General features: G+C 36.6%; 2 protein-coding genes across 3 annotated transcripts; both read left to right on the top strand.

Moving 5' to 3' along the window:
• The first annotated feature begins 1270 nt into the window (after positions 1-1270).
• On the top strand, positions 1271-5051 carry LOC103030345 (stem-loop binding protein). Of its 2 annotated transcripts, none has more exons than XM_007228446.4 (8): positions 1271-1426; positions 2652-2783; positions 2979-3083; positions 3224-3280; positions 3379-3519; positions 3656-3805; positions 4171-4282; positions 4621-5051. In XM_007228446.4, exons 1-8 carry the CDS (start codon positions 1371-1373, stop codon positions 4678-4680), a joined length of 813 nt encoding a protein of 270 aa, XP_007228508.2. In that variant the 5' UTR covers positions 1271-1370; the 3' UTR covers positions 4681-5051. The 2 variants fall into 2 exon arrangements, with proteins under 2 accessions (XP_007228508.2, XP_007228507.2); XM_007228445.4 differs by having other exon boundaries at positions 3218-3280.
• Positions 5052-5643: 592 nt separating this feature from the next.
• ccdc142 (coiled-coil domain containing 142) lies at positions 5644-15924 on the top strand. Its single transcript, XM_022683694.2, has 13 exons — positions 5644-5696; positions 6719-6843; positions 7005-7066; positions 7654-7717; positions 8028-9635; positions 10260-10346; positions 10596-10757; positions 11368-11531; positions 11903-12022; positions 12196-12310; positions 12391-12568; positions 13244-13455; positions 14214-15924. The coding sequence occupies exons 2-13, from the start codon at positions 6765-6767 to the stop codon at positions 14462-14464; spliced, it is 3102 nt and encodes a 1033-aa protein (XP_022539415.2). The 5' UTR covers positions 5644-5696; positions 6719-6764; the 3' UTR covers positions 14465-15924.
• The last annotated feature ends 399 nt before the right edge of the window (positions 15925-16323 follow it).

Here is a 16323-nt window from a genome sequence, read left to right as displayed (position 1 = left end):
AAACTGTGGTCTAATCTTCAAGTCATAAAAAAAAACAAAGACTTTTATTATTTGTCTAACAAAAGCACAAACAAGGGTCACATTTCCATTTCTATAAAGAGCAAATGGTTTAAACAATAGAGATCTTTGCAATGCAAAACTATTTAAATGACCTGAGCAGTTTTTAAAGGATGGCAATAAAGAGTCGGCAGCTGCTGTCAGATCAGACTGGATTTACCTGCCTAGTGTGAACAAGAAAAACGGGAGAAATATCAGGGTTCTAGATTAAATATTATAAACATATTTATAATTTCTTACTCATGAGCCTCCAAGAGTGGCCTTTAAGCTAGGTTACTATAAAGTATGTGCTTTAGGTCTTTGTAAAAACAATTTTCTAAGTAAGACTGAAGGCATAGGTTTCAATAATGACTTCAATGTTCTAATAAAAACAAAAAAGTCATTCCTAAAAAAGTTTGCAATAGATACATTTAACCAAAAAATGGTTCACAACTCCAAACAACAAAGATTAACTCACACACCAAAAAAACAATATAGCCAGGGAGGAAAAAGAACAAACAAATGCAAATTAGATTACATTTAAATATATATATATATATTTTCAGTCCCTTCTCATAATTAGTGAAACCAAACAAAACATACAAAAAACATGTAAAACAGATTCTGGTTACAAATCACAAAATGTACAGTTTGTAGTAACTTAAATCCACTAGTTATCAACCCAAAACACATTGTTGTTGTTTTTTTTCATTATTATTATTCATTTTGTATCCAAACAATAAACAATACAATCCAACAGCATGAAATATACACAATAATAGGTCAAATACACAGCAACAACAGTCCACAACAGCACATGCACTTTAAAACAAAAAAAAACTAAACAACAGAAAAAAAGAAAAGTGGGATTCAAATAAAATTAAAACGCTTCAAAATATCGATGGATTTATGACATTTTTTATTTTTATTTTGTCGAAAATTAGTCAGTAAGTGGAAATAATTATTCTTATATATATATATTTTATAATAATTAAGTCTGAGTAAACAAAAGTTTGAAAAAAAAAGTTAATTTAGTATGGTGTATATAAAAATGTCCTAAAATAATAATTAAATTTACTATATTTGTATATATTTGTTAACTATATTTGTATATCATTGTGATCAAAATAAAGGGTCATCAAAAATATTCAATATATTCACCATTATTTATGGTAGAGAAAGGAGGCGCCAAAATGGGGACTTTTATTTTGTCGGGTGTAGGCGGTGTAGTGTGGCGGGGCTGCGGGACTGTGGCGCGGTTTATCAAACCCTGAGCAACACCAGATCATCATCCAGCAGCAGCAGCAGCAGCTCCGCTTTAAACCCTTTAAATCATGTCTGACCCGCGCAGATACAGACAGGAGGAGAGCTGCGCTGCGGAGGAGAACAGGTACATGTGTTTCAGGGTTGATTAGATGTAGTTTGTGGGGATTAAAGTTCAATAAATCCGTGTTTATCTCCGCTTTACCCGGATCTGTGTGTGAGTTAGCCGGACTGGGCTAGGCTAGTTAGCTTAGCTTCATTTCTCCCGCGAGTTTCAGAAACCGCGGGATTATTATCCGGCTATCTGAGAGCTGCTGTTCGTTTTTGGAGCTGTTTTAGCAAATTTATACTTTATTTAATATTTAGGTACCAGCCTTTACACTTTTATTGATTTATTAATTTGCTGCTGATTGTGTTATTTAGTTAAGTTAGCTTGCTAAGCTATTTAACGTTAAGTGTGCCTCATTTTTTATGTTGAAGCTGTGTAACAAACTTTAAGTAACATAACCTAACACTAACTAACTAACTAGTGCAAGAGTTTTTATTTTTAGTTAACCTTGAAGAGCTTGATTTGGATTCGTTGTTATATAGATAGATAGTTATTTAACCCTGCTGAACTGCATTGTTCATTGTGCTGGAGTGTTTGTTTATTAATGGTGAGCTTGTTAATTTAACTACATTAATAAAACAGTTACAATGCTAGTTTATTAACTAGCTAACAGCTGGCTGGTTCGGTCATTAAGCTTGTGATTTGACTATATATATTTTTATATATTTTTTGTTTTGTACTAAAATAACTAACTTAGCTAGACTAACTAAATGTCATATTAAACATACTTAACTAGCTAACCTAGGCTTAGCAAATTTGCGAGCGGACAAGTTAACTGAGCGACAGCTGAACTTTATTATTAATATAATCAAGTATTATGTTAAGTGTAAATAATAGTATTTAATTCTGAATTGGCTGGAGAAAAGCTTGAGCGCTGGAGTCTCTTCTGCTTTGGCGCGAAATGGTAAAGTGCTGTTGTTCAGTTTGAGTTCTGAGTTCCAGAAAAATAAAGCTGCTAGATTAGCTGGCGTTACCTGACGACTAACACACTAAATAAATAAACAAACTAAATAATTTAACATTAAATAGAGCGTTGATGTGTTTAGAATTGTTTAAAACTTAAAGCTGGTTTAATTTGCAAATGCTTATGTGACATTTTTATAGAAAGTCTTTTAAACTTTGATTCTGAATATATTTGGTGACATATAAACTGAAAGAAGAAGTATTCTGAATGTTTTTTTCTGTTTGTTTTTGTCTGATTCAGTTCTGTTTTTAACCCCCTGTGTCTGTGTGATTCTGTCAGGAACAAAGGGTCTTCCAGATGGTCGCAGTGCCGGAAGCGTGGAGCTGATGGAGTCGTGAGAGGATCACAGAAAGAAGCTGAATTAACTAATAACACTGACAGAAAAGGCAACAGACCGCACAGACCTAACAGGTAAAGATATTTCTGTATTTTATTTATGTTTTTGTTAGAATAAAGTTATGATTCCTTTTGTGTGTGTGCGCATGTGTTTTGGTCAGGGGTGTCAAAAATTAGTACCCTGTTTTAGGCATAATTTTGAATGTCTTTCTCTGTGTTCTAAAAAGCAGTAGCAGGTTAAATAATGATGTTTTTATTCTCCACCACTAGTTTCACGACTCCAGAAAGCGAGGGACCTGTCTCGAGGATAAGGGACTGGGGAGATGAGGTGGAGTTTGATGAAATGCGCACTAATGTGCGACGTGACATGCAGCGGTCAGTTCTCTTTCTTTTTCTCTTTTCTTTTTTAATTTACTTATTTATGTGTTTTGTTACAGGCTTTAGCAGGTTTAGTTAATGTCAAGCAGATCTGTGCTTGTCTGTAAATTTAATATTTCTTGTTGTTTCAGTTACAGACGAAGGATACTGGCTGGAGAGTTTACACAAAGAGAGAGAAAAACCTCGTCTGGAAGGTTTGTTATGGCTAATATTGCTAAGATTTTCTTCTATTGTGAAATTGAAGGGGTTTAGTATTAATGCTTTTTTTTTTTTTTTTTCATTTTGTGTGCAGTTCAGACTCCAAAGATTCCAGGGACTCTCCTGCACCTGGAGAATTTGAGACAGATGAGTCTGTTTTAATGAGGAGACAAAAGCAGATCAACTATGGAAAGAACACACTCGCTTATGACAGATACATTAAAGAAGTGCCAAAGTGAGTGAAATGCTTTATTATTCTGTTGCCATTTTTATTTACACTCTAGTCTCGCCTAAAATTCCTAAACTATATATATTTGCTTTATCTAATCCATCAGTTTATTCTTTAATATTTATTTATATTCTCTTCCTAGACATTTGAGACAGCCAGGAGTCCACCCCAGAACTCCTAACAAGTTTAAGAAATACAGCCGCCGCTCTTGGGATCAGCAGATAAAACTGTGGAAAGTCAAACTTCACGCGTGGGATCCTCCTACTGAAGAGGGCAACGACCTGCAGGCAGCGTAAGTAATTATTTCTTGTATTTTAGTATATTCTTAGGCATATATTATGCATTAAAAAAAGTTGTCTTTTCTTTTGTATCTAAAAATCATGCATACTTAATGCAGCTCATATTAATAGATAATTGATTAAATAAATGCAAAAGTACATATGTTTAGATTTGACTGAGATTTAGTCATTAAATTTAAGAATATATAAATGTTAAGGTGACTCATTACTGTGCAAAAAACATGTGCAATTGATATTTACTGTAATTGTAAATTGTTACCATTTCAATTTCAGATAGTCTATAAAAAAATCATATCAAAGTCTCCCTCCTTTGATGTTCATTGAAATGTTAAAGTTCTCTTCTCTTTGCTTTCTTTAGAGATCAGATTGACCTTGGTGAGATCATGGATTTGGATTTTGATATGGAAGCTTCAGTAGATGAGCTTCAGTACCCAAAGACCAGTAGTAGTGTTTCATCTTCGTTGCCACAGGTAAGTTGTTTAAACGTGAAAATATTAGAAAGTGTGGATTTATGGATCTGTATTTTGCTATAAAACATTTATTGCTTTTTTAATTAAAATACAGTATTGATATTTGTAATGTGTGAGTTTTAAGAGTTAAAAGTACACAAAAGTGATCTATAGAATACATATACACAGATTATTCTTGTTAGTTTGAAGTCACACCAGATATAAAACATACATTTTTATTATTTTGTTTACTGCTGAAACCCACCTTACATGAAATTTTGCACAGAACTCTTTAGTCTGGATGGTATTGTGTTTTTTGTTTTTTATGTCACTAATTATCTTTTTTTATTCTGTCACAGGACTCGTGCACTGGAACCCCCAGCAAGATGATGAAGATGGATGAGACAGAAATCGCATGACTTATGTACTGATGCTGTAGTGACAGGAGGGAGAACTGTCTGTTCTAATGCACTGTTTGATTTTGTTGTTAACGATGCTGTTTTTGGGTGTTGTTTACCATCAGATTCACTTACATTTGCTTTTTCTTTTTTTTTCTGTAAATGACTCCAGGTGTTTTCAAGAAATTATTATTTTTTTAATAGCTCAGTTGTGGATCTTCATATTCAGTTCTTACACACCAGTGTTTGTTCCAGCTCTATAGTGTAAATATAGTGTCATTTTAATCGCATTACTTCTGTTTTTATCTTTTGTACATGCATTCTTTTGTTCAGTTGTTGCTCAGGAATTTTATCAGAACCATTTGGAAATAAATAAATGTAACTAAACTTGAGAGATTCAAACTGTGACTTGTTTTTGTGTTTTATCAAGCCAAAATCAGTGCATTGTTCTTTTTTTTTTTTTTTTTTTTCTGGGAAAATCTTACAGCACTTCATGCTTCCCTCTGCTGACAACTTTTATGAAGATGTAGATTTTATTTTCCAGCAGGAGTTGGCACACTGCTAAAAGTACTAATTGGTCTTATATAATAAACAATTTTTGGGGGGTTTTGTAAGTCATAATTCGATCCATCAACAATAAAAGAAATAAACCCTTAAAATATATCACTTTCTGTGTAATACATCTATATAATATATGAATTTCACCTTTTGAACAGAATTACTAAAATAAATCTTAATTTTCGATTATATTCTATTTTTTTGAGATGCACTAGTATATTATATAAAATTATCACTCCACTTCTGCAGAGTATCAGAACCTAAAATTATTATATATTATTTTGTACTATAATATTACAAAATGTAATGCTCTGGGCTTTAAATGGTTAAAAGTGGTCTATCCAATCATGTGCTGTGTCTCTGGGGCTGAGCAGTAACGGCCTCTCTGATTGGTGGAGAGCAGGCTGAGCTGATTGTAGCGCTGTGTTGTGGTTGTGTGTGTATAGAGGGGGGATTAGCGAGGCTGCGCTTAAAATCAGGTAAAATTCACATTAAATTTCCAGCAGGAGAAACAGCCGATATTACTGATTTATAAACCTGCTGATCAGGTTAAAGGACTCGGCTATGAGAGGCTGTTTTAGCTAGTTAGCTAAACTAAGCTAAGGCACAAATCTGAGAGCATGATTGGGGATTTGTGTAGTTGGTTAGTTAGCATAGGTAAGCTAACGGTAGTGAGCTAGGTTGTATAATGTGTTATTTATTAGCTGGTTAGCTAACTGCTGGGTTACAGTTCTAAACAACAATAGGAATGGCTGATCTGGCTGTAAAGCTAATAGCTAATAACAGCTATTAGTTTTGGCAGTTTGCTCTGGTAAGTTTGACCCTACTGCAGATTGCTATAAAACGCTGTTTTATAAGATTAATATGTTATATCACTGTGCTCAAACCAAATGTATTTAATTTTTAGATACTTTCTCTAATTCTCTCGCAGCTCAGTGTTTAATTTCCTTCACACTGTATAAATGTAGGAGTTTATATGATTATATATTTACAGCTGTATAATGTAGCGTTAAGTTAGTTGTTTATGTAAGTTAAGTAGCTAGCGTTAGCTAACTGATATTTAGTTACAGTTTTATATAGTTAAATTAACTAGATAACCTAACCGTTTTAATTAACGTTCTTGGTTATCGACCTGCTAAACAGGTTTACAGACTGGGCTCTGAGAGGTCTTTTAGCTAAATTAGCTAGTTTAGCTAAGCTAAGATGAGGTAATTTACCTGTACAGATCTGACAACAATTTGGGTAGTTGGTTAGCTAGTTAGCATAGGTAAGCTAACCCTAAAAACATAAGCTAACTTAACTTAATTTAAACTTAACAAATTTGTGAGTTTAGGTAGGGTCAGATAACCTTTTTAAGTTATCTATACATTCAGTTACAATACATTTTACCCTACCCGAGTTTTACCCTATATCTGCAGTGGAATACTATATGTCTCCCTAATACTGTCTCCCTGATCACTGAATATGGGTGTTTTCTCCCTTTTTTAATGCACCTCTACAGGAGAGATGAGAGAAGTGAATTAGCTAAGCTGTGGGCTGAGATTAGGATGGCTCAGATGTCTGCTAACCAGCAGGAGGGGCAGAGTGAACCAAACAAGCCTCCTCACAGCACTGCTGCTGCTGCAGGTACCTTACCTATAGATATACTGTAGAACAGGGCTGACGGTGGTGAAGCTGCAGGTTTTCATTTAAGTTAACTTCTAAATAACTAAGACACCACAGCTGATTACACTTGTTTAATCAGTTGGTCAGTTCTCTGACTTCGAGTACCTTTTCTCTCCCTTTAGACAGAGTGGAGCAGTCTGCTGTGACTGACAGCTCTGAGCTCCTGGCTTCTGAAGATGAACAGGTTCTTTTCTAACCCATGTTTTCGAATATTTAAAAGCCAAATGCTTAAAAGTATATTTTGCAACAACATCACTTTGAACCATTATAAAAGGTGAAAAGTATTAAGAGAATTCAGGCTTAACTTTATAGAGAGCTCTCCATTTACACATGCAGCAGGAAATGGTTAATGTCAGACGCATTCTCACTACAGAAAGTGTTCTCTTTGGTTTATGTAAGGGATAGCACCTGAGTACCAGCTGATCTGCATTGCACAGAAAAGTAACCTGCTGTATTATCACAAGTTCACTCCAACATATACACAGACGTTATAATAGTGTGCTGGCAGTATACAATCTAATTTAAGTTACTCTTTAGTTCAAACTGTGTTGTTGAGATATATATGTTTTTATTTATATTGTTTTGGCTAATAAAGAGGCAAAGAGCCATTTCCTGTTGTAAACTAAAATTGACTGCATATGAAACCATGATGTTTTAAACAAAAAATATTCTGTTCAAACCTCTGTTAATCATATTGAGAGAAAGTTTATTATTAATTTATTATTTAATATTTATTTGATTCATTAATTTCTTTTAATACTTTTACCACAGAGAAAGCCAATCGTCTGTCCAGAAATACTGTCTGAGGAGTATCTTTCAAGGGACAAGTATGATGGTAGGTGTTTGGTGAGCTTCTCCTGGACTGCATGTCATTTATTTATGTTTTTTTTTCATGTTACATAATTTGGCATCACATGATGATACTTTTTTTTTTTATTAATACATTTGTGTGTTGAGTGAGTTATTTAACCTGTTCTTAGTTGAAGTTTTACAAAACTTAGATTTTACAGACATTTTAGCATATTTTATACCCAAAACTCATAAGCTCATAGTTGCAAATCCGTATTCAGGCGATTATTCAGAAATGTAGAAACTTCAGATTAATTCCCTTTTAAACATTCTCATTTTAACTCATGTCTCCACAGGTTCTCGATACCACTGCCCGTTTACGAAGTCCCTTCAGAAGGCAGAGGCTCTGTTCCGGATACGCTTCAACCCCAGTCTGAAGTGGCTCCTGAGGCAGAAGGGAGATGGCAGCTGCTGGGATTACGAAAATGAGGATAATTTTGTGGCCTGTCAGAATCTGACCTCCCGCTCCTCCATGCGCCTCCAGCGCCTCGAGCACAACCTGCTGAGCCTCAGTTCTCAGTGCCGGGTGCTGCGCGGCGTGAGGGGCTGCTTGCAGGGATGCGTTACGGGTCTTTCTGCTTCTGGAGAGGCGGATTTTTACCACCATCCTCAGGCAGCAGCTTTCAGCCAGCACTACGTTCAGCTTCAGCACCTGCTGGAGCAGCGGGCTCAGCTCCTGTTCCTCCACGAGTTCGGCCGCAGGTCTCGCGTGGCTAGCTGCTTCGTGACGCGGTTGGGTGATGTCCTGGAAAGAGCCCGTCTCTTGCTGTTGGCCGGTGGAGGAGGTCCGGCTGCAGGGCTGCCCAGCAGCTCTACCTGGAACCTGGGGCTTCAGGCTATGTGTGAGGAGCTGCAGCTTCACGTGAGCCACTGGGACCTGCTGTGCGCGAGAGCACGCTCTGACCTGTTCTTGCGACCCGTTCTTTTTAACCACTCTGAGATGCTCGGCTCCATGAGGAAGGCCCTGTCGATGCTGGGTCTACAGGCTTTGCTGTTGATGGAGCGCTGCATCCACACGGCCCTCCTGGCTCTCGCTGCTGCTCAGCTCGGACGGGTTCCCAGAGATGCTTTAGAGGACTTGGTGGCTGCTGTAGAGCTTTATAATCATATCGTGGCTCAGAAAAAAGCGACAACCTGGAGTTCGCAGGTTTTATTCCGCTCCAACTGGTCTCAAATTAGTCCAGGCTTTTCCAGGAACAGTGCCGAACCTGCTCCGTTCCCGGTGGTCCAGCTGATGAAGATTTTGGCTCGGAGGCGAGCGCAGATCGCATCAGAGCAGCTCTATTACTGGACATCTCAACAAACAGACCTCATCTCTCTATCAGGGCAGCCCAGCACTGAGTGGAGCGACTCTGGACCCTCAGATCCTCCTCAGCCTTCATCATTTACCTCAGCCTCGATCACAGCCGAGAATTCACCCGACCCCCTCTCAGACGATCCTCCAAAAAAGCATCTCCACACTTCCTGGTCTTCCAATCTGCCCCTCTCCACGTTTGTCCGCCGGGACCGAGAGTATCTGGAGACTCTTTTTCAGGTCCTGGTGTCCTCCACAGACCTGCTGGCTCCTCATATTCCCAAAAGACCTCCGTTAGACAGAGCTCACACTGCAGACGGAGCGATGGACAGTAGCCGCAGGGCCAGCGAAGGAGAGGAAAAGCTTCCAAACAGAGCCAAAACCGCCTCCAGCAGACACAAAGCCATTCAGTGGATGGACCTGAGCAAGTCTGACGCCTGTGTGGAGCTTTTCTCTCAGTACAGAGACATGCTGTGGAACCAGTTTAACAGATCTGTTATAAATTGCTTTTATTACCAGCCTCACAGTGACAGGCTGGGTAGTGTGAACCAGTGGAATTATCAGATGATGTTCCTCCTGGGGAAGTGGCTGCAGCATGCCTGTAAAGAAGGTAAAAACAATAGATCTATTAAAACATTTCTCCCAAATTCCAAATAAAAATATTCTCATTTAGAGCATTTATTTACAGAAAATGAGAAATGTCTGAAATAACAACAACAAAAAATGCAGATATTTTAGACTTCAAATAATGCAAAGAAAACAAGTTCATATTCATAAAGTTTTAAGAGTTCAGAAATAATCAATATTTGGTGGAATAACCCTGATTTTTAATCACAGTTTTAACTACATGCATCTTGCTATCATGTTCTCCTCCACCAGTCTTACACACTGCTTTTAGATAACTTTATGCTGCTTTACTCCTGGTGCAAAAATTCAAGCAGTTCCTCTTGATTATATTCCAGAGGTTTTCAATTTGATAAAATCAAAGAAACTCATCATTTTCCAGAGCTGTATATAAAGATAACTGAATTAAAAATAAATATTTTTTATGCATTTATTGATGTGTACAATGGAAGAGCAGAATGTTTTATGTCCGGGATTTACCTGTTATTTCTATAATTTGCTAATTATATTTAGAATTAGAAATTCAAATTATAGTGTATAGTAAAAGCACTGTATTTATTGACATAAGTATTGCAATTTGTTTTATTTATGTTCATTATATTCTTTGCAGAACTCGTTCCAGCAGAATCCAAGGATGTTTTGAATAAATTCTGCTTCCATATTTTATCTACTGCTGCCTTCATGCGTTGGGATGATAGTAAGTCAGTTCTTTTCCAAAAATATTATGTTAATATTGATGTTTAAGTGCGTAAAAACATTGAGCCACAGCTTTTCTGTGGAAAGTGTGTATAAAGTCTAATATTGCTATGTGTCCTGTAATGTTTTATTGCTTGTTTTTCTCGTCCAGCATTATTTGTCTATTTGTATATTTAGTAATCTTGAGTTGTGTGTGTGTGTGTGTGTGTGTGTGTGTGTGTGTGTGTGTGTGTGTGTGTGTGTGTTTCAGTGATGTGTGCGTCTCTGGGTTTGGGGGTGAATGATAAGTGTTTACCTCGGCCTGTGCCGGAGAACTCTGCGGTCAGAACCGCCACCATGGACCTCACCATCCAGCTGTTCCCTCCTCTGTTCTGTGTTCTCCACCTGCTGCAAACCCCAGACCCAAACTCAGGTACTCCTATATATATACGCACAGTGCTCTCTAAAGATAATAAGTACCAGGGTTCATACGCTCATGAAAAACCTGGAAAAATTAATGGAATTTAAAAATAGCATTAATTTCCAGACCTGGATACGTTTTGGAAAAATAAAAATACCCAGAAAGTTTTAAAAAATCATGGAAATTTGCTCTACAAATATTTGTATTTTAGTTTATTGATGGAAAAAAAATCTGCTTTGAGCTAAAAAATACATCAGCTTAGAGTTAATTCAGTTATTCAGCTCTACACAATGGAGCTCTCAGGATCTGACACACATTTTATTATTATTATTTATTATTGTTGAAGATTGTGTCTCAACATTTTTATCAGATTCATTTTAGACCTACTATAATCAATTTTGAGTGTGGTTTTAGTTGATTTATTTGGTTTTATTGTCCATGTCTGCACTGGTGTTTTAAAAATTTGCTTTAAAGTCATGAAAAAATCATTGAAATCTGTTGGTTAAAACGTGGATGAGCCCACAGTTAGTTTCTAAATCAGAGCCTCCTTAAACCTCCTGAATTCTAGAATTAGAGTTTGTATATATTTAATGAAAAGGCTGATGTATTTTGTTTCTGTCAGTAGGTGAGGAGGAATCGGGCTGTAGTGTGTATTATCTGAAGTTGCTGCGCAGAGCTGTAGCCACTGTTCAGTCCTCTACGTTCTGGGTTATGAGTAAAGCCTATCAGTTTCTGGCTGCGTGGGCTCTCAATAAGTTCCTGCTGGTAACACAAGGAGATCTGAAGGTACGTGATGTATGATTTTAATCACGCTAAAGAGTGCACAATATAAATAATAGGGTTTTAATATTACCCTTACAACATTAATCCTAGATTTTTGTTTTAATCATTTGATTTAAATGTTAATAGAGCCTGTTAAATATGGGATTCATTATGGATCATTTATAGTCATAATACTTCACTTTAAAAGTACCAAGTAGAGCTTATTAGTAGTTTATTAGTAGTTTATTAGAATTACTGATAAAGGAAGAATGTGTGTATTACTGTATGAGAACATTATTAGACAATACAATATTCTATTATTCTATTGATTAACACATTAGTGTTGTTTTTGTTCTATATGAATTTTAAATGTATTGGATGTTTGTATTTTGAAGGTTCTGAGGAGGACAGTAGAGGTTTTGGCTCAGCAGCTGGATGTTGTGGGTGACGGTGCTGAACATCCTCTGATTGTCCAACACAACCTCCAGCTAACTCGAGCAGTTTCACAACTACAGGTGAGATCTTCTCTGATTTCAGAACAAAGATTTTATTTTACAAGCTGTAGAATTAGAGCTTTTCAACAAAAAAGGACCATTTGATCTTATCTTAGTGTTCATGTGAAGTAAATTATGGTCAGAAATGTTTCAGTATTAACAATTTATTGTTTTTATTTGAATATAATTACCAGGCTTTCTCTGAGCTCGTCTTAAGGATCTTTTCTATGGACTGCAAGAAAATGTCTGTGGAGATTTTTGAGCAAACCATGCCGTCAGCAAAACACTGGAGAGTGAACTATAAATCAGGTTAGTAAATGTTTTCATTCCTTTACTGAAAGTATTATTTTCAGTTCTGTTTTTGTGCTGATTTGTGTGCTTTCTCTCAGAATTACCCAGCAGTCCGAGTGAGTACGCAGCGTCTGCAGCTCAGAGTGTGATTGGTCAGGTGATTGAAGGAGTTCAGCCTCTTCCAGATGAAGCTCGAATTCCAGCTCTTACTGAAGCCATGACCGCTTTCATGGAGGCCTGGATGGAGCACATCCTCAAACAGAAGATCAAGTTCAGGTATGATGTGTGTGTGTGTGTGTGTGTGTGTGTGTGTGTGTGTGTGTGTGTGTGTGTGTGTGTGTGTGTGTGTGTGTGTGCACATGTAGGTCACATGGTTTTTGATATTTGCACTGGTGATTTTGATGTTTTTGTTTGTTAATAAAGCAAATAAAAAATAAATCCTTAAATATGTAGTTTCCATGAATATATATTACTTTTACTTTTATCTAAAACATCCCTAAAATCTTACCTTTTACTTCAGAACTGCTTTTATAATCTGTTTAAAGAGGTCTTTGGATGCCCTGTATATTGAGCAGAACTGTATTTTCTTTATGTTTTTGTGTATTTTAAGGCTAATATGTTTATATATTCTCCCATGTGTTGTATAATAAATGCAGTCTGGGCCACTTCACTACTTTAAACACTACATTGAATATGCATGGCTACACTGCTGTATATATTATTTCTGTATATTAGTTTTCAAATTACAGATTAAAGAACCCAAGTACATTAAACTGCATTTTTGTAAATAAAAAAAATAAATAAAAGACTTGCTCGCATCAGATATCTATAAAAACACTGTTCAATGTTTGGTTCATGATTATATTTATTTTATATATGGGATATTTTATATATATATATATATATTAGTATTAACGCTGGTGATTTACCCCGGTTCTTTTGCTGTGTCAGTATTCAGGGAGCTCTGCAGCTGAAGCAGGATTTTGACCTGATCCGAGATCTGATTTGTTCAGAGGAGTACAGCCTGTCGGAGGAGCTGCACCACAGACTGCTGTCTCTGAGGGTTTTTCAGCAGGTGGACGGAGCTATAGTCTGTCTGCTGCAGCAGCCTATGGCCAAAACATACGTTCTGTCTCGAGGATGGGATCCCTTCAGACGATGCTGTAAGTTGGTACATGTGGGCTGATGATCAGTAAATTATAATTATTATAAATAAAGTAACTTAAAATAGAACCATTCTGGTGATTTACAGTTTGTGGTTGAAAAATCTAGAGACTGATTTTCCCTTTATATCTGCTGCAGTTAAATAAGGTAAATATCTTGTAAAAAGGCTGGCACAGTGTGGAGCATTGTCGCAACACAGCTGGAGGAATATATGAATGAAGTTACACTTATATAGTACATTTATAAAAACCCAATGAAACACACACACACACAGAGCGTACTCTCAACCGGAACCCACTGTCCACCAACTGGAGTACCCGGAGGAAATCCACACAAACACGAGGAGAACATGGAAACTCCACCCAGATAGGGACTTGAACCAAAGACCCCAGTGCTGGGAGGCTGACATGCTAACCACTAATCTACCCTGCCTCCAAGAAGGCCTGGGTTCAATTCCTGACTTCCTCTCACAGTTCAAAGGTCTGTTTGGGTGTGTGTGATTAATTGAATGACGATGAATAAATGGAAAGTACTGCAAACAAAATTCAGGGTTTTAAAGACCAAAATATCCGGCCTGTGACAACATATCATCATAATACAGTTTGAAGGAAGTGTGTGATGATTGATTTAGACAACTGAGTAAGTTAGTAAGTTAGATTTTTCACTGAACTGTTACTTTAAAAATACGTTCCATATTGCTGCTCATATTTCAGACCATTTTTCTCATGTTCAGAATTTAATGCTTTTATTTTCTCAGGTCCAAAGCGAGGTCAGGTAGTGGACCAGGCAGCCGGCAGCCTCAATAACCTGGAAACTATGGACATCCAGCCAATGTGCCACCAGGCCCTGACCCAGGCGGAAGGCTCTGTGACCCCGGAGCTGCTCTCCACGGCTCCACCTGAGTCCTACCTGGCTGTGGCCCAACAGGAGTGGCTGGACCTGCGAATTCACAGCGGCTCTCGCTGGAGACTCCCCGGCTTCCAGTGTTTCTCTAAATCTGAGTCCTGAATCACTGACCTGAAAACACAGAGATCTGGATTAGTATTACATCACCCAGAAAACATTTCAGAGGAGAACGAGGGACTGAACTTCCTTTCAGATTTACCTGGAAATGGAAATGCCTTTAAAAAAGCAATTTTAAGAACATTCTGAGATTTCAGATAATGCCTGGACCGTTTTAAATGTGATTAAAGTGATGAGATGAAATAGTTTATCTAGTAAACATGTGGTACAGTACATGTTCTGGTTAAGAAGGGTCCTGCAGTAAATAGATATTATTAGGAAATGTTTCCGCATTAATCACCTAATAACCTCTTCATGGAAATCCACCCAGGCTCTTGGTTTAATTCCAACCTAAACCTGAAACACCTCCTCATCCAGTTGATCAAGAGTGTCAATCCTCTGTCTCAGACTGAGAGCTTCTGTAGCGTGCCAGACGCTTAATAGTGCAGGAAGTGTGTTCACCCTGGGCACAGCATGCCAGGGATTTAGAGCACTTTAATCCCAGGTGAGACGCTGCACACTGTTTGCTCTCAGCAGAAATACACTGCAGTACAGGTTTAGATTTAGTGTCTAGATCTGGCCCAAAAAATGCCCCCAGACCCGTCCCGAGCCCGAGTCCAACCCGCTCCAGACACTGTCATTATGAGCCCGAGCCTGATTTAAACCCCACATTTTTTTGTAATTAGTGTGTTAAAACTGAGCTTTTTACAAATCTTTTCAGGCTGTTTGAATGAGCTAAATCTGTTCAGAATGTTAATGTTAAATAACATTGCAACACTGAAGAAGCACAGACCTATTATCTTAATAAACATAAGAAAAATGTTTAATAATAACAGCTAAATGCAGCGCTGCAAATCAGATGCGGACAAGTGGTGATTATAACATTCTAACTTGTGCAAGTTTTATTTAAAAACAGTTTGATTTGTTAATTTGCTATTTTGCGTTTATCACGCCATAGCATTATATAAAATAACTAATAGCCTTAAAAACAGACACCTACTATACAGACCATTTTCTTGAAAATAAGGGAAAAATAGCTACTTTTAATAATAATATTTTTGTAAATTTTAATGCCTTTTTGAACAAGAATGTGAAACCAATTGAGAACTGTTACTACGTGTGCAGCTGGTATTTTTATATCATTTATTTTGTTCATTATTTCAATATTTTAGTATGATAGATATTTTTTTCATATATTTTATTTTATCAATGACTTGCATTTAAATGTTACTTATTTTATCTACATGTTTACTGTATTTATTCCAGAGCATACATAAAAAAAGCTGCATGTATGAAGATCCTGAGCATTGGATAAAAAAGAACACAAGACTTTTGAATGTATTTATGTATTTATATAATCCTGAAACAGATATTATAAGAGTTCTTGTATCTTACCTTCTAATTTCTTAATGTACATTCCACCATATTTTTGACCAAATAAACATTTTGTTTCGTATAAAAAGAAATTAATTTTGATATTTAATATTTTTTCAATATTTTCCCCATTTACAAATGTGTTCATTAACAGCTGAAGTTGTGAGGTTCGAAAAGTTTATATAACTTTGGAAAAAAAAAACTGAATCAACCTTATTAGTATCATATCTGTTATTCATTTCAAAATATATTTATTTTGTGATTATCATGTGATTGAAAAGTTATTAAGCTGTTAAGATTTCTTTCTTAAACGTTTTTCCTGCTGAATATTTGAATTTCCTTCTTCAGGTTTATTAGGGTTCAGAATAAAGATCTTCCAGGTCTGATCAGAGATTGAGATTGCAGGTACAGTATGTATGAAAATGAACCGTCAACACGTTTAAATAAATACATTTAATGAATGAAACTGGGGTAAAACCAGCAGATAAAGT

The sequence above is a fragment of the Astyanax mexicanus genome, chromosome 10 (genome assembly GCF_023375975.1).
Source record: "Astyanax mexicanus isolate ESR-SI-001 chromosome 10, AstMex3_surface, whole genome shotgun sequence".
Lineage (NCBI taxonomy): Eukaryota > Metazoa > Chordata > Actinopteri > Characiformes > Acestrorhamphidae > Astyanax > Astyanax mexicanus.
This window is presented reverse-complemented; position numbering and strand designations above follow the sequence as displayed.